This window comes from Jaculus jaculus, chromosome 2 (genome assembly GCF_020740685.1).
Source record: "Jaculus jaculus isolate mJacJac1 chromosome 2, mJacJac1.mat.Y.cur, whole genome shotgun sequence".
Lineage (NCBI taxonomy): Eukaryota > Metazoa > Chordata > Mammalia > Rodentia > Dipodidae > Jaculus > Jaculus jaculus.
In genome coordinates this window covers 139,909,212-139,926,907 of record NC_059103.1, presented here as the reverse complement: position 1 = coordinate 139,926,907, position 17,696 = coordinate 139,909,212, and the positions used below count along the sequence as shown (strand labels likewise).

At 44.6% G+C, this 17,696-nt stretch overlaps 1 protein-coding gene and 1 non-coding gene across 5 annotated transcripts in view; both read right to left on the bottom strand.

The window, feature by feature from the left end:
• The window catches only part of Sulf1 (sulfatase 1), a 198,089-nt gene that overhangs the window by 19,308 nt on the left and 161,085 nt on the right, over positions 1-17,696 (bottom strand). For all 4 annotated transcript variants that reach the window (XM_045142997.1, XM_045142998.1, XM_045142996.1 and 1 more), the window contains 6 exons: positions 8,452-8,668; positions 5,426-5,684; positions 4,208-4,304; positions 3,176-3,270; positions 2,744-2,806; positions 1,390-1,562 (listed from right to left, as the gene is read on the bottom strand). In XM_045142997.1, coding sequence (XP_044998932.1) covers positions 1,390-1,562; positions 2,744-2,806; positions 3,176-3,270; positions 4,208-4,304; positions 5,426-5,684; positions 8,452-8,668 — 904 coding nt within the window. The remainder of the gene's footprint in view (positions 1-1,389; positions 1,563-2,743; positions 2,807-3,175; positions 3,271-4,207; positions 4,305-5,425; positions 5,685-8,451; positions 8,669-17,696) is intronic.
• LOC123459000 lies at positions 7,356-7,461 on the bottom strand. The gene has a single exon (XR_006635932.1). It is a non-coding gene; the product is annotated as a U6 spliceosomal RNA (small nuclear RNA).

Sequence of the window (17,696 nt, the reverse complement as noted above, 5' to 3'; positions counted from 1 at the left end):
GAACAGGACCCCAGCAGTCAGCATAACCCTCCGGGGTTCTCAAACTCCGTTTCAGAAGCCAGATTAAAGGCTGAATTCTATGACTTTAAGAGTCCCCCCAACCCCCGCCCCAGGCTCAATGTAACTGCAAACATGACTGCAAGTGTGGGCACAAAACCCAAAGTCTCCTGGAGGGGCCCTCCATCCCCAAAATAGTGGTCTGTGGATTCCTTGGAGTGCCACATCCCAGTTTGAGAACTGACCTAGGTGGTCTTGGCTGATCCCTGCAATTAGAAGCTCAGGGGGTTATCTACTCAATCAGATGATGTCCCCCAAGGATCTCAGACATTCTTCCTCTATGTCGAACTCCAAAGGAAATAGAAGCACCCACTATAAAATTGCAGTTACTCTCTATCCTTTGTGATTTAAGGTAAACTAGAATCACTTTGTGGAGCCCATATTATTTCACAAACACTATGCTGTCACCAAATGGGACTCAATAAGTGGTGAATGGGCCCTGCAGTTAAGGGATCTTTACCATTCTTCTACTTCAATGATGTGGCATGTAAATTCCTGGATTTACTACTATACACTTACTGAGCAGGCCACATGTGGCCTCTGTGAAACAGTATACCAGGAGGAAAAATTCAGGGGAAAATGTGGTATTTTTTTAATAAGAATTCCAAAAAATATATTTAAATAGAAAAAAAAAAAAACAACAAGCCAGGAGTGGTGGTGCACACCTGTACTCCTTACATTTGGGGGGCTAAGGCAAGAAGACCACAAGATGGAGACTGGCCTGGTCTGCACAGTGACATATAGCATATCTTTACAAAGCAAAACTAGGGGCTGGAGAGATGGTTCAGTGGTTAAGGACATTTGCTTATAAAGGCTGACAACTGGATTTGATTCCCCAGTACCTGGGTAAAGCCATATGCATAATGTGGCACATACATCTGGAATTTGTTGGCAAGAGCAAGAGGCCCTCCATTCTCTCTCTCTCTCTGTAATAAATAAGTAAATTATATGTAAAAGGAAGGATGGGAGGGAGGGAAGGAGGGAGGGAGGGAAAAGAAAAGAACAAGCTGGCATCGTGGCCCACGTCTTTAATCCCAGCACTTGGGAGGTAGAGGTAGGAGGGTCACTGTGAGTTCGAGGCCACCCTGAGACTACAGCGTGAATTCCAGGACAGCCTGGGCTACAGCAAGACCCTACGTTGAACAACAGCCCTCCTCCCCCAACAAACAAAAACACAACCAAAATCTAAAACAAAACAAAACATTTCTAAAGAAAAACATAATTGCTTGGCACAATGGTTAGAGCTTAGAAGAATATGGTGTTGGCCTTTTCCATCACCCTAGAAGCCTGGGGGAGGCCCGGGCCCAGCAGGCGGGGAGGCGAGGGGCTTACGGTTCCAGAAGGGCGCTGTCTGCCAGTGGTTGTTGTCGTGGGTGAAGCAGGTGAGGCCGGGCAGGCTGCACTCCTCCCCCTTCCTCTGGCGCTTCTTCTCCTTCCTCTCCTTCTTCCTCCTGCGGTTCTCTTTGAACAGCCGCAGCTTGCTGTCCACCTCCTGGGCGGCCTCCCTAGTCCAAAGAAGGGATTGGTTTGTGACCACACGCACTTTTTCATAAATATATGTTACTTCTACTTGAGAGACAGAAAGAGGCAGATAGAGACTGGACACACAAAGCGTCCTGACTGCTAAGGCATCTCTCGAGGCCCCAGATGTACTTGACAAAAATTAGGATCGGGGATTATGAATCTGGCACCTGCACGACAGCAGATTCCCAACGACCGATCACCCGGCTTTTCAGAGGCTTCAAAACATAATCGGGGAAAGCCAAAGCAAATGCAATGACAACTGTCTTAGCACCTTGGCCAACATCGGTGCTCATTTATACCGGAACGTGGGTGGACATCGCGGGCACAGGTGGGTGGATGCTGCCAGCCATACTGTTCCGGGAAAAGATGTCATTTCCGGGGGTGTCAATGCACCATAAGGGAAAACAGGAGGCTTGGACGAGAAAGTTTCAAAAATCTTTTTACAAGGGGCTGGAGAGATGGCTTAGTGATTAAGCGCTTGCCTGTGAAGCCTAAGGACCCTGGTTCGAGGCTCGGTTCCCCAGGTCCCACGTTAGCCAGATGCACAAGGGGGCGCATGCGTCTGGAGTTCGTTTGCAGAGGCTGGAGGCCCTGGCGCGCCCCTTCTCCTTCTCTCTCTCTCTCTCTCTCTCTCTCTCTCTTTCTCTCTCTCTGCCTCTTTCTCTGTTACTCTCAATAAAGGTTTGGAAAGCAGATTTGGAAAAACAAACAAGGAAACAAAAAGCTCCTTCCTGTCTTCCTGGGTTTTCCATGTAAGGTTAACATTTCGTTAAGGTTTAACCGTGAATCTCCAGTACCTGTAATCTAGCTACTGTTTAAGCATCCGTGGTTCTCTCTGCTTTGAGAAGCCAGTACGAGGAGAAGCCGTTCACTGAACACCCAACCCAAGCAAGGGCCTGTAACCCCATCACTCCCCTCCGAAGGCAGTGCCCGCAGAAGAGTCCAGGCCTCAGCTGCCATGGGAGGCCCCTCCATCAAAGGATCCCAGGGGATTAAGGGATCGCCTGGGGGAGGCCTGGGCTTGCTTTCCACTTCCTGAATGAAGTGCCCTCTGGCTAGAATGATTTCTTCCAGAGCATCACCCCTCAGAACACTCTAGACCTTGCACGTCCCAGTGGACAGTCCCGAGTCCCAGAGAAGGGCGAAACAAGGAGTTACTCACTTGAAGGGGTGAAGATGGCTCTTCAGTTTCTGCCTTTTCACACCCTTCTCTTTGCTGTAATAGCTGCGGGCCAGAGGATCACAAAGTGAGCCTTGCATTTGATCAAGAGGGGTTTTCTTTTCATACAAGTAAAAATAAATAAATAAAAAAACAAAAGCAGCACAGAAGGCAGGAAGTGATTCTTTTTAAAAATAAATTTATTTATTTATTTACTTTTAGGGAAGTATTTCTTTTGTCACTATTTCAGCTTAGTGGGACATGTTTTTAACCTTTTGCCCAAGTGGATTTAATGACTTAGACATGAGGTCAATTTCTTAAGTGACAATGTATTCACATCCTGCTCTACACTGGTGAAAGAGAACTGGCCTTGTGCTTGTCACCCTGGCTCGGTCAGGGGGGCTTAGGTAGCAGGTGGTGGGGACCTGTGCTCACCTCTGCTTACTGCAGCTGCATTCCTCGGGCTTCCTTCTCTTCAGGTGACCCCGCACTTCTCGTAAATTTTTAATTTTGTCTTGCAGTGCTTCAATCTAGAAAACAAACATTCATACAATTACATTTTAAGATCAGGAAATTTTATTTGAGATAGAAAAAGGCAGAGAGAGAGAGAGAGATTGAGAGAGAGAGAGAAAGGTTCAGAGAGAGAGAGAGAGAATGGGAACTCCAGACACATGTGCCACCTCGTGCATCTGGCTTTACATGGGTACTGGGGCAGGTCTTTAGGCTTTGCAGGCAAGTGCCTTAACCTCTAAGTCATCTCTGTATACAACAAAGTGAAAAGAAAAGCATTTTGTAAAGAAATACACTGACATTTCAATATGAGGATATTTTTTTACAAAACGCTTTTCTTTTCACTTTGTTGTATTCCTTAGTTATAACTCTTGTGACGTGCCTTAATTCCAGAACTGGAGAGGCCAAGACTATAGCATCCCTCATGCTCACTCAGTCTAGCCTAATCAATGAGTTCCAGGCTAATAAGAGACCCTGTCTCAAAATAAACTGTTTTCCTGAGGAACTGGACAGCATTTCTGAGAACACTAGACATTGTCTGCTAGCCTTCATGTAGATTTTCTCTCTCTCTGTCTCTGTCTCTCTCAAAAAGCCCCACAGAAAACACAAAAGACAAATCAAAAAACAGAACAAAAAATAATTAATGGATAATGGATGCTTCTTTAATAACTGAATCCTTTTCTTGAAAAGATTGCAAATGATTATTGGATTAATCCCATTCTCCTCTTACAGTCTTATTTCTAGAACTATCACTAAATCATTGTAAGATCAATATATTGGCTTTCTATTTTTTATGGAATTGTAAAAACGATGACATATACACACAGTATGTCCCATTGGTCACAGCCAGCTGACCACATAGGCTGACCACTTTCAGTTTATTTGCTTGTGCTGGGATGGAACTGAGGGCCATGTCCATGCTGAGCAAGCATGTACTCCAGCCCAGTTAATGCTGACCTCTTTATCAATGTATGCCTTATGGTCCTTCCAGGCTCTGGCGGACTGGTACAGCTCTCTCTCACAATGGATGGTGTCATTTGGTAGAATAAAGCACCTGCAAAACCAAACAAAAGACACGACAAACAGACTTCTGTTATACAATTGGAAAATACTGGACACAAAGAGAACTTTCCATCTTTCAAACTCTCACTAGACACATACTGAATTTAGAGCTCATTCTTAGAGAGGCAAGGGATAGTGTAACCTCTTTGTGACTGGCTAGAGCACCTTGTGAAAGACCCAGAAACCACACTGGCGCCATGACAGGTTTCAGTAAGGCGCTGCCCTGGCTAGGCCTAAGTTTCAAATTCCCGCTTAGGCAGAGGACCTGAGTCAGCCCCTAGACATGTCCAGGCATGAGCAAGACTTGCCCAAGACTTGTCCCTTCTGCCTCTCTGCCCCAGCCAATCAAAAGAATACAAGTACAGCTACTGTTTAAACCAACCAATCATGTAACCGCCCCCTACTTCTTTGTTCAAATCCCTATAAAAACCCTGCCCTCCCTCTACTCGGGCTTTTACATGGATCCACTGTGCTGGTGAAGTCAAGAGTCTAAGCTTAAGCAAGAAATAAAACTCTTCGTCTTTGCATGCATGTTTGGTTCTCCTTGGTGGTCACTGGGGGCGGGGGCGGGGGGGAGAACTGGGCATAACACTTGCAAGGCAGCTTTGCATATTCTCACCCTCATGAATAGGCTGTCCTCCCAAACTCAAGATTTCTAAGTGCCACCAAGCATTCTACCTAATAAGTTATGTCTCCAGCCCTTGTTAATGTTTATCTGTAATATACTGGTTGGAATACAGGAATAAGTGTATTCTATGAATTCTGGTCCAAATCTACAGCCAATTCTGTAACGGTTTGGACCCCTCATTATTATATAGGCCAGGCCAGCCTTTGGGCACTACACTCTTGAGTGCTACTTCTTTTTCTTTCTGTTTGGTTTTTCAAGGTAGGGTCTTGCTGCATCCAGGCTGACCTGGAATTCACTCTGTATTCTCAGGGTGGCCTTGAACTCACTGCGATCCTCCTACCTCTGCCTCCTGAGGGCTGGGATTAAAGGTGTGTGCCACCATGCCTGGCTGTTACTTCTTTTCATAAAGTGCAGAATAAAATGCTGAGCGGTGTGAAGCACCACCGGTCTATCTACACCCTAGGGAACAATGAAAGCTGTCTTACTTGTGTGTCACCCGGACAGTGGTAGGAGGCCCCACAGAGTTGTTGCTGTCTGCCAGCATCTCCTCTCCATCGCCACCACCGACGATGATGGCCTGGTGACCTCCCAGCCCCTGGTGGCCTTCAGTGTGACGCTTGGCAATGCTCCTTGCTTGCAACACTTGCAGTTCTTCCTCTTCCAGATTGATGTCGTAGATGTCACCTTCAAACTCGACAGACAAGGAGCGTGTCTGCCTAGTATGGACAAACCTGGGCTTGTACTCTGGAAGTAAGGGGAGATGAGTTAATATGGATGAAGGCTAGGATGGAGGAAGACCATCAACTGTGGCTGTGGGATTTCAGGGAGGGTCAAGCTGTGCAGGCTGCCCTGCTGAGGTGGGACATCACAAGACTTGAGACAGCCCTCGGAATTCACAGCAAGGAAAGCAGTCCTTCATCTCTCAAGGTGGATGGGAGATTGTGAACTTTCACATTTGATTTTCAACATGAACAGCTAAGATAATTTGTGTGAATATAACTATATTCTAATTACAGTTATTACTAAGGCTATCCCTTCCTGATGTTTTGATGTTTATGTATCATATATATAAGTTTGTCGAGGTAGTATCTCGCTCTAGCCCAGGCTGACCTGGAATTCACTATGTAGTCTCAGGGTGGCCTTGAACTCATGGAGATCCTCCTACCTGTGCCTCCCAAATGCTGGGATTAAAAGCCTGCACCACCACGCCTGGCTATGTACCTTATATTTATCTCAAATGTGCAGTATTGAAAGACATACTAGAACAATCCTTACATAAAAGACGTTATCAGATTGTCAAAGCAAACGTGTGAATTTGGTGTTATCATCCTCATTTACGGATGAGGAAATAAGCTTTGAGTGCTGCATGCATTTTCTAAGGCTGTGGGAGCCAGGCCCAGAATCTCCAAGGTTACCCACGTTACTCCTACAATGGATTGTTGTTGTTTCTTTTCCAAAATGGCATATACCTTATATAACATGTACTTGCAGAAAGAGGGCAAGAATGCCCTAAGAAAAATTAAATTTGCGAATGTGACTTTTCAAACACAAGATGGGGGCCACCGTGTTCTCTGGTGACCATGGAATATTGCCAAGAGCTCACTGGGTCCTAGACAGGAACTTTAAGGTCCAAACTCCAGCCACTGTTTACTTAGGGCAAGGCTCCCTTATCTGGCCTTTGCTCTGCAGCCGGATACTAAATGAGGAGGAAGAGGGGCACAGAGATGTGGGGTCAGTTGTCGGGCTCTGAAACAGCTTCCCCATGGTGGTTTCAGAAGAGAAAATGGCCTTCATAACAGTGGGTGGCAGGCATTCTCATGAGTGCCATCTGGCAGAAAGGGAGAAACCTACCCCTGATCTGGGACACGCCGGACTTCTCATGGTTTGGAGAAGTTGGCCTAGACATCTCCCGTTTATGCCCAATACTAACAAATCCGTGTGCTTGGAAAGGGGGTGTCAGTCTTTCAGAAAGAGAGTACTCCTAAATCGAATGTTAGCAATTCACTTTAATTTTTTTTAATTAATTTATTTTTAAGCAGTGAGAATAAATGAATGAATGAATGAATGAATATGGGTACATCAGGACTGCAAACACACTCCACAGACACATGTGTTAGCTGGTGCACCTGGCTTCATGTGGGTGCTGGGGAATTGAACACAGGTCACTAGGCTTTGCAGGCAAGTTCCTTAACCACTTAGCCATCTCTCCAGCCCAGCAATTCATTTTTGATCAAGGAGAATGTCAGGGAATCTTTTCCTCCTGATGACTTTATTTTATTATTATTATTATTATTATTATTTTAAATTTTTCCTCTTGCCTCTACCTCTTCAGCAATTTCCTGCCAGCATCTATCACCTGCTGATGTCAAATGTGATATATGTGTATATATATAAAATGTATATGTAATATATATGTTAAATGTGGAACACCTCACAAATTTGCATGTCATCCTTATGCAGGGCCTTGCTAATCTTCTCTGTATTGTACCAATTTTAGTATAAGTGGTACCGAAATGAGCACAAATGTAATATTCTCATGAGTGACTTAAATTTGGGATTTTGCTTTTAGGAAGAAAGAAAATCTTCTAGGTCAACAGTTATTAACCTTTTGGGTTATGGACTCATTTAACAACTTTTGGAGAGTTACTAAGAAAAAAAATGTGCTATACACAATATCGTCCATTTTAGATGAACTACCTTGCCCAGCATAATACTGCCTATTATAGGAGTGTTGGTACATGATTGACTTGAATGATATTCTTGAATGATTTAGTCTTCAAATCTTGGGCACAGAATTGAATTCAAGTTAACATTGCTTATTTCCAAACAGGTATAGATGGGGGATGGGAAACAACCCCAGTCACCCCACAACTGAGCCATGCTCTCATGCCTCCACTAGATGGCGGCAGACTGTCACTCTTCAGTGCAAAGGGTCCGCTTGAGGAACTTTCCCAGGTATGGACGTCTTAGATCATCCTGGCTACCTGAGTCTTTGTGAAGAAACTGCTAGGCAGTGCGGCTCATACAGAATTCAACTAGTTTGATCCTGCTATTCAACAAGATGCAGCCATCTGACACAATTTGTAAAACACATATTGTCCTAAGACACTGGGAAAACATGTCTTTAAAAGTTGTGCTTTTCCTCTTAAGTTAAATACACCTGTACTGGTACCTTCGGCTTGTTTCAACCTTTACAGCAACATAAGGCAGACAGTGAAGGTAAGCGACAGTGGAACTAAGTCCTCCCTTGGCTCCTACAAGGACCACTGCGGCGCTCCCGCGGGGCATGTGTTTTGCATTTGATGTTTTTATTGAACTTATTTTCACCCTATGCTTAAGTGAAAATATTTACAAAGGGAAATTTTCCATGGCTCTTCGCTCTCTTACTTTCGCGCGCAGAGCAGTGGTTCGCCTTAGCTCGCACCCTGCGCAACGTCTAACACGTGCAAAGGAGCTTGTCTTGCCAAGGCCAGGCCTGCCACCCAGCTGCTGCCCACAGGGTCCGGCTTACTTGGAGTGCCCTGGTTCCTCAGGAACTGCCTCTGGTGCTTCCTCTGGCTCCGGCCGGGTCGGTAGCCCGGCTCCCGGCAGTGGCACTCTTTGTCCTTGTCCAGGAAGCCGCGCGTGTACAGGTTGCGCGTGCTCTGCCGCACGGCGAGCAGGTCACCGGGGCCTTTGCACTTGTGGATCCGGAGCTTGCCCGACGTGTCCTCCAGGCACTGCCACTTCTGCAAAAGCCAGCGGGAAGCGGGTGACGATCCTGCCCCGGGCGTGACGTATTAAGCAGTGGCAATACCCTTACCGAGCACGACCCAATGAAGGAAGACATGCTTTGAAGTGACCCCGCGACAAATGCTCCCCGGGCTCTGTTTCATTCCCGGCAGGCAAGTAAGTGTGGGCGACAATGAGGTCGCTGGAGATCACATCTGCCCCCTAGTAGCGAGCCCCGCACTGACAAATGGCTCCCGGGCAGCAGACTAAACAGCTGAGAAGGAAACACGGAGCACCCCTCCGTTTCCTGACACCCGCGCGGCTGCAAGGGCTGTTCGCGCCGCGCCCACCGCCGACTCGGTCTGCTCGGACTAAACAAGTCTGGCTGTTTTGTCCTGTCTCTGCATTCGACCTCGAGCCACAGTAGAGCGGCACGAGAAGACGGAGAACAGGTTGCATCGGAGTCTAGCACCGACCGGCCAAGTGTGTGTGTGTGTGTGTGTGTGTGTGTGTGTGTGTGTGTGTGTGTGTGTGTGTGTGGTGTGTATGCACATGTATGTGGAGGCCAAAGGGCAAGCTCAGGTGTCATGACTCAGGTACCATCCACCTTGTTCTGAGACAGGTTCTCTCTGGAGCTCACCAATTTGACTAGACAAACCAACCAGCAAGCCCCAGGGGTACCCCCTCACCCCCCTCCCTGCCCCCAAGCTTTCCCAGCATTGGGAATACAGGAGTGATTCAACACACCTGGCCTGTTTTTTTTTTTTTTGTTTGTTTGTTTTGTTTTGTTTTTTGTTTTTTGTTTTTTGTTTTTCAAGGTAAGGTCTAGCTCTAACCCAGCATGACCTGGAATTCACCATGTAGTCTCGGGGTGGCCTCGAACTCACAGCGATCCTCCTACCTCTGTCTCCCGAGTGCTGGGATTAAAGGCATGTACCACCATGCCTGGCTCCCCCCCCCCAACACACACACCTGGCTTTTTCTATGTGGGTTCATCAAACCCAGTCCTTTGTTGACTTTAACACACCCCAAGTATGTACACACTCTAGGGAGACGGGTCCACCTTGCTAGAGTTACACGTGGGAGCTCATTCCAGGGTCCTTGCCTTCAACTGAGCCCCCGGTGGATGCCTTAGTGAAATATCTGGTTCAAATAACAGCTCCTCACTCTAGAAAGCCTCCCATGAGATCCTCTCTCTTTGAAGGCTCCAATAGTATCTTTTCTTTCTCTTCTTTCCTTTTATTTATTTATTTATTTATTTTTATTTTTTTTGGTCCTTTCTAATCTTTAATGTGTCTCTTTGGAAGACAGGGAGAACATCTGACGTTTTGATCAAGCTGAGTACTGATTAGCTGTCCTCACTCGCTCATTCACTCAACCCTTCCTTACAGAAGTGTTCCCACTGTGCTGATTTGCATAGACACTTTCTTTCATTGCACAGTTTTAAACTGTGGCCAATGCAATATGTCTGCATTCTAAAGGGATGCTTTTGCTGTGTCATAGATACTTTCAAGCGTATTAAAATAAATAATTGGTTTCTTTCTTGCAGTGTCTAAAAGTATCTAAGTCCCCATCTTCTCTGAGAGGTTAATACTGTCTTTGAGAGTCATCTGGCATCAAGGTCAAGTGTGCTTCACCTGATGCCTCGGCCAGACATAATGAAATGTGTACAAAATGCCACACAAGCCTTTACAAGAGATGCTGGGTCCCTGTCCCTGAGGTTAAGGGAGCCTCACGTCTTCATGGGGTATTGAATTATCAGAGCGTCCTGGAAGCTTCTAATGCATAATCCCCAAAACCACAATATATAGGGCTTAATTCCATGCTGTTATTTCACACTTTACTCCTGGTGTTATCATGTTGGGTTGTTTCAAGCCCGTGTTTAATTATTCTTCTAGGGCTGTAGAGATGGCTCAGCAGTTAAGACACTTGCCTGCAAAGTCTAACAAACTGAGTTCCATTCCCCAATACCCATGTAAAGTCAGATGCACAATGTGGTGCGTGTATCTGGAGTTTGTTGCAGCAGCTGGAAGCCCTGGTGCCCCCATTCTGTCTGTCTCTGTCTCTCTCTCTTTCTCTCGCTTACCTCTCTCTGCTTGAAAATAAATAAAAATATTTTAAATTATTATTCTTTTAACGCTTGCCTAGAATGTTTGGATATTCAATACTGCTTCAAGATGAAGGCCCTCTAGGGACACTGGACAAGACTAGTCTAAGCACTATGTTGGAGAAGATTTTTAAATATGTGAAGATGCCTAGGCCTGGTGGCTCCTGCCTATAATTTCAGCCCATGGTGGGTGGGCTGAGGCAGGAGGATTGAAAGTCTGAGGGCCGTCTGAAAAGCCTGTCTTAAAAAATAAATGAACAAAAAAAGTGAGTAGTTCTCAAATTTGACTGCAAATGGGTGTGATCAGGAGCTCCTCAGGCCCTTATAATGTGCAGTGCTCCACATCTGTGACCAATTCCTGGAACATGCTGCTGCCGAGTCCACAGGGGAAGGCAGAAGAGACACAGTTAGCTCTCAATCACCCAGACACATGAGTCTTTGAGAAATGTTTGCAAGTAACTGGACCAAAAATGACTATGAGGTCTGAGGCTGTGTCCCAGAAGGTCAAGTGACTGTCGAGAAAGCATGAGGACTTGAGTTCAGATCCTCACCGCCCGTGTAAAAATCCAGGAGAGGTGGCATCTATCGGATTTTAGTGCCGGAGAGTTGGAGGTAGAGGGGTTCCTAAAGCTTGCTGACTAGCTAGCCTAGCTTCGTCTGTGAGCTCTAGCTTCACTGTGAGACTTGTCTCAAAGAATAAGGCAGAGTAATTGAGTAAGACATCTGATGTTGATTCTGGCTTCCATATTCATGTGCACACATGTACACACACACACACACACACAAACACACACACACACACACACTCCTGACTGGTGTGACTGTGACCAGAGCATTTATACTTGAGGATATATGCTTTGTTTCCTAGTAACCAGTGTTCCCTGCTTCCGCTCCAGTCAGCTGATGAGAGATTGGTAGCTGCAAAGACTGTTTCAGTGCTCTGCTGTAAGAGAAAGCACACCAAGTTCCAGGCTTGGCTTTACGGCACTTAGAAAATATCCAATGAACTTGAGGCGCTGCTATGAGATTCTCAAGAGAAGGTCTCAAAAACTAACAACAGGGCTGGAGAGATGGCTTAGCGGTTAAGCGCTTGCCTGTGAAGCCTAAGGACCCCGGTTCGAGGCTCGGTTCCCCAGGTCCCACGTTAGCCAGATGCACAAGGGGGCGCACGCGTCTGGAGTTCGTTTGCAGAGGCTGGAAGCCCTGGCGCGCCCATTCTCTCTCTCTCCCTCTATCTGTCTTTCTCTCTGTGTCTGTCGCTCTCAAATAAATAAATTAAAAATTAAAAAAAAAAAACTAACAATTCCACTGAGAAATAGCTATATACCATACCGAATTCTTGATGGTGACAACATAGACAACTTCTCACAGCACCAGGAAGCATGAGGACCTCATGTACCCACGTAAAAGCTGGTTGACACATGCATACATGCACACATGATACACATGAACCCAGACACATGAGCCTACCTTTACACGAGTGCACGCACGCACACACACACACACACACACACCGGGGACTAGTAGTGTTTCAAAGTACATGTACGGCCATTTGTATCTTAAACCCAAATTGAGACTTGTCCACGCATCTGGGAATCTCTACAGGCAGCATTTGACAATGAAGCGCTGACTGCTTAAAGCTGGTAGGAGCTGAAGGAGTGGGCAGTGGACTCAGATCACAGCCAAGTGCAAGCTTACAAAGTGCTCCACCATCTGCCACACAGAAAAAGAAAATGTGGCCAATTTTAGTCCTGAAAAACAAGTCTGCATGTGGCTCCAATTTTTCCTAGCTTTGGCACAAACATCATTATTTTTGAGATGTGGTCTCCAGTGATTCCCCTGCCTCAGCCTCCAATAGCTGAGAAGACAGGTATATTCTGCCTGGGGGCAAATATTAGTTTTTAAATCACATAACAATGATGAAAGCTTTTTGCATTTGTGTAGCCATAGCACATTGCAAATTTCTACCGTTTGTCTCATTTTTTCTTCTTCCCCTCCCTCTCTCCCTCCTTGCTTTCCTTTTTCTTTCTTTCTCTCTTCTTTCTTTTTCTTTCTCTCTCCTTCCTTCCTTCCTTTCCTTCTTTCTTCCTTCCTTTCTTTCCCTCTTTCTTTCTTTCTTTCTTTCTTTCTTTCTTTCTTTCTTTCTTTCTTTCTTTCTTTCTTTCTTTCTTTCTCCTTTTATTGCCCAGAAGATCTAAGAACATAAGTAAGTTCCTTTAGAACACAAAGATAAAGGTATAGAAGAATTTTTAGTAACTCAGCTTATTTGGAATCTAACCTACTTTACCATTAGCCAAATTCTGTGTTGATTTCCTACGGGCTAGAGACTAAGGAGCAGTTTCCTTCCCAAGCAGTGAATTTAGTTACTCTGATGTCTGCCACTGTTCTGGGAATGGATGATGTACCACACAGAGGCAAACATGCATCCATATGTGTATGGATCTGCACACACATACATATATGACCCCATCACTACACACATACCTGGATAAAGTAATGCCCACTGAAAAGAAGTGTCAATTATGTTCTCTGCCACGGACCTTCAGAAAAAGTCTTGACCTTATTAGACAGAGTACTTAGCTGCAGGCTTCGAACGTCTTCTTGGTGGCACACACACTGAGAAGTTCAGTGCAATATAATTACTACACATTTGCCACAGTCATCTCGGTGCTCTATGTCATGAGAATTTTTATGACTGTGCAATAAAACCTTGAAATAGCTACTACAAAAATGATGGTTTTTTTTTTTTTTTATTTAGTGTATAGGTGGAGGTAGAGAAAAACTATTTTGGAAGAATTACTCTGAGGGCTGAAGGGGTGGCTTAGTGGTTAAGGCATTTGTCTGCAAAGCCAAAAGACCCAGGTTCAGTTCCCCAGGACTCACATTAGCCAGATGCACAAGGAGACACATGCGTCTGGAGTTTGTTTACAGTGGCTGGAGGCCTTGACGCACCCATATTCTTTCTCTCTCCCCCTCTTTCTCTATAGAATAAATAAATAAAACTTAAAAAGTATTTTTTAAGAATTACTCTGAAAATAATGCTGCTAGGTATTTGAATAGTCCAAATAAAAGGAAGAAAAGACTTTGCCCTGCGGAGGAGCTGTGGAAACCAGATGGAAATCTTGAACTTGGCTGAGGTACCTGCTAACAGAACAGTCAGACTCAGACCTGAGCTTTGTCCTTGCAGAGACACAGTTATCACACGTCACTCTGACTTGTTTTGTACCTACCCTCTTGAAGCTTATAAGTAGATCAGCTCATTGTTATATCTGATTGTCTGGTCTTCACTGACTGTTCACTTGTGCTGCTAATCCTTTCCCTGTTTTCTGAAGCTTTCTCATTTCCATTCTCCTGCATATCTCTGATTTATAAGTTCTTTTAAATACACACACACACACACACACACACATCTTTTTTGCCGGGCATGGTGGTGCACACCTTTAATCCCAGCACTTGGGAGGCAGAGGTAGGGAGATCGCCATGAATTCGAGGCCACCCTGAGAATACAGAGTGAATTCTAGGTCAGCCTGGGCTAGAGTGAGACCCTATTTTGAACAACCAAAATATATATTTAAATTTATTAACTTATTTGAGAGAGACAGATAGAAAGGAAAAGAGAGTTGGGCATGCCAGGGCCTCCAGCCATTGCAAATAAACTCCAGATGCATGGGCCACTTTGTGCATCTGGCTGATGTGGTTAGTAGGGAATCAGACCTGAGTCGTTATGCTTTGCAGGGAAGTGTCAACTGTTAAGCCATCTCTCCAGGCTGATTTGTTAGTTTTTATCACTAATTTATCACATATTTATTCTATAAATATTTCCGGATGGTTACTGTTAGCAAAGTGATGGATAAAACCATTTAAATTATCTCTTCAGTTCTTATTTTAGCTTTTCCAACTAAACTGAATTTGGAATTAGGAGCAAGGACCATGTCTCATATCACTGAGTTGTCCTCTGATATTATGTCAGTGGGGAGTCACTCTGTCAGGAAACCATGTGTTTATGGTTTTGATTACTTCTATCTGCCTGTGTGTAAATAACAGCTGATGAAGAGGAGGCAAAAGTATGTGTGTGCAGCTGCTTGGTAGACTCAAACTAAATGAGAAATATGTTAAAATGCCTTTTGGACAATTTCACTCATTGTTCATCATTGTTAACATGCCTGCTTGATGCAGGGCCTGGTAGAGATCACTTACGTGAATATATTCACGCAGCCCTGACAACCACCTGAGAGCGTGGCACTGAATATTACTTGTATTCTGTCCTGGATTTGGGAAGCATTTCATATACGCAGTAGAGTGGCTTGAAGAATACTTCTGATCTTTAAGCTAGAAGAATCTACTTTATTGCACTTCTCCACAGCCATGATCAAAGTAGCTAGGTCCACAGAGCCGCAGGGAGAACTCTGCCCATTGAAGGCACTCTGGTAAGTCTTCTGTTGCTGTCGTGATTTCCTCTTACACATGCATTGTGGTTGGTACTTGTAAAATTAGAAGTAATGTGAACTTGACAAGTGGTAGTCATTTCTTTCTGGAAATAAGTGTTAGGTTGGGCACGAGAAACCTCAGTTTTGCTCCTAAGTCTTCAGAATCGTTGTGTTTTTCACAGAGACTCCACATCTGGCAAAATAATTCTTGCCCTTTTTGACCCTAAGGATAGGCTATGAGAATAAATCGTCGATTGTTGGGCTGGAGAGATGGCTTAGCGGTTAAGCGCTTGCCTGTGAAGCCTAAGGACCCCGTTTCGAGGCTCGGTTCCTCAGGTCCCACGTTAGCCAGATGCACAAGGGGGCGCACGCGTCTAGAGTTCGTTTGCAGAGGCTGGAAGCCCTGGCGTGCCCATTCTCTCTCTCTCCCTCTATATGTCTTTCTCTGTGTGTCTGTCGCTCTCAAATAAATAAATAAAAAATTTAAAAAAAATTGTCAATTGTTTTTGAGTTCTGTGAAGAGAAAACACGGCTCATAGACCCCAGAGCAGTGATAAGATATCACAACCAATCTTTAAAAATGTTTATTGGAGCTGTGAAAATGGTTCAGGGGGTAAAATGCTGGCTGTGACAGTGTGTACCTGTAATTCCAGTGCTGGGCAGGTAGAGACAGGAAGATCCCTACAACTGGCTGACGAGCTAGTCTGGTTTAACAGGGGACTTTGTCTCAAAGAGTAAGGTGGAGAGCAGTTGAGGAAGGCACCCAGTGTCAACTTATGGCCTCCACTCCTATGCACACACATTCACATGAATCCCCACACATGTGTAAACATGCAAACACACATGTATGCCCACCACACACACACATGTAAAAAAGAAAAGAAAGAAATGTCTCTCTAGTCCTTGAGCAATGTAGAATCTCTTGGTTGTATATTATATAATAATAGGAATAATAATCATTAGTATATAATAATAGTAATCATTATTTAGTATGTAATAATAGTAATCGTAGATGTTTCTTTATCTGTATTATTTTTTTTTAAGACAGGGTCTTGCCATTCCCTAGGCTGGTCATGAACCCTTGAGCTTCAGTGATCTCTGACACAATAGGTGGAGGCCACCATGCCAGTGGGGATATAGCTTTGAGAGACACACGGCTGGGTTTGAACTCAGACTTCTAGCTTTTGCTTGGTCAGTTAATTTTCCCATCTGAGCCTCCGTCTCTTCATATATAAACTGGGCACAATAGAACACCTACCCAATGATAGGGTAATTCTAGTTACTTCTCCATGAGGAACCATTGGAAGGTTCACTGTAGCCTCTATGTTTTGAATTGCCTATTCCTCAGACTGCATTTATATGCCTTTATTTATGCCTACACATTATTTCTATGAGCAAGAAATAAAAAATTTAACTGTTTTTTTCCAAATGCACACTGCCATAAGAGCTTAATTTCACACACACACACACACACACACACACACACACACACACACACACATTCACTCTTGTCCATTGCATATCTCACATGCATTTGGTCGTCATACAAGCCTAATCATGTTCTCTGAAATGTAACAACCATAAAATAATTTTGAGGGAATCTGCTTGTTCTGTGTGTGTGTGTGTGTGTGTGTGTGTGTGTGAAGGTCACCTTGCTTGAGCTCGGTCTCTTGCTCAGCACTGTGTTTTCCAGGCTAGCTGGTCCACGACCTTCTGGGAGACTCTCCTATCTCTGTCCCCACCTTGCTATAGGTGTCCTGGGGTTACCTTCACTCATGTTACTGCACCCAGTTTCACATGGGCCCCGGAGAACTGCACGAGTACTCACTCTTGAATGGCAAGTGCTCTATTCACTGAGTCATTTCTGTAGCCCCCAATTTGTGTATTCTTTATGCTAGTATCAACATTAAAAAACAAAACAAAAACAAAACAGTTACCTTAGGTGTACATGTACTTATGTTTTTTGTCTCAATGCTGGGCCATAATAAAGAGCACATAAATCCCTCGTTCAAACTGTTACTTAGCTGAAACTTTTGCCAACTTTCCTCACCAGTGTAAAATAAAGTTAATTGTGCTAAAGAGATTTAGCTATATAGACTTTCTTTGCAAGTAAGAGAAGGCTTATTCTGGAGCCAAATATATATGACCATGGCCCAGGAACACATGCAGGTTAAGTTACTCCAAATACAATGCGCTAATGTGCTAATGGCTTCATGGACAGAAGGCAGGCAGGGGTGGACAGAAAAGAGAAGTGGAAAGGAAATGTTGTCTTTGGATTTTCACCTTGTCAATTTTGCAGTGTGGAAAGAAGTACGGTTCTTGTATGTTGGGTAAAACAAAACTGGTTGACTGACCTTGACCAACAGTGGACAGCAGCATTTGTGGAGAGCTTACCATGTGGTAGGTATCGCTACAGGTGCCTGACTGATGAAACATAAACTAATACAATCCTTAGAGCAACCTTGCGTGGCCGACCCTGACATGTTGCAATTCCAGATGAAGAAAGGAAGG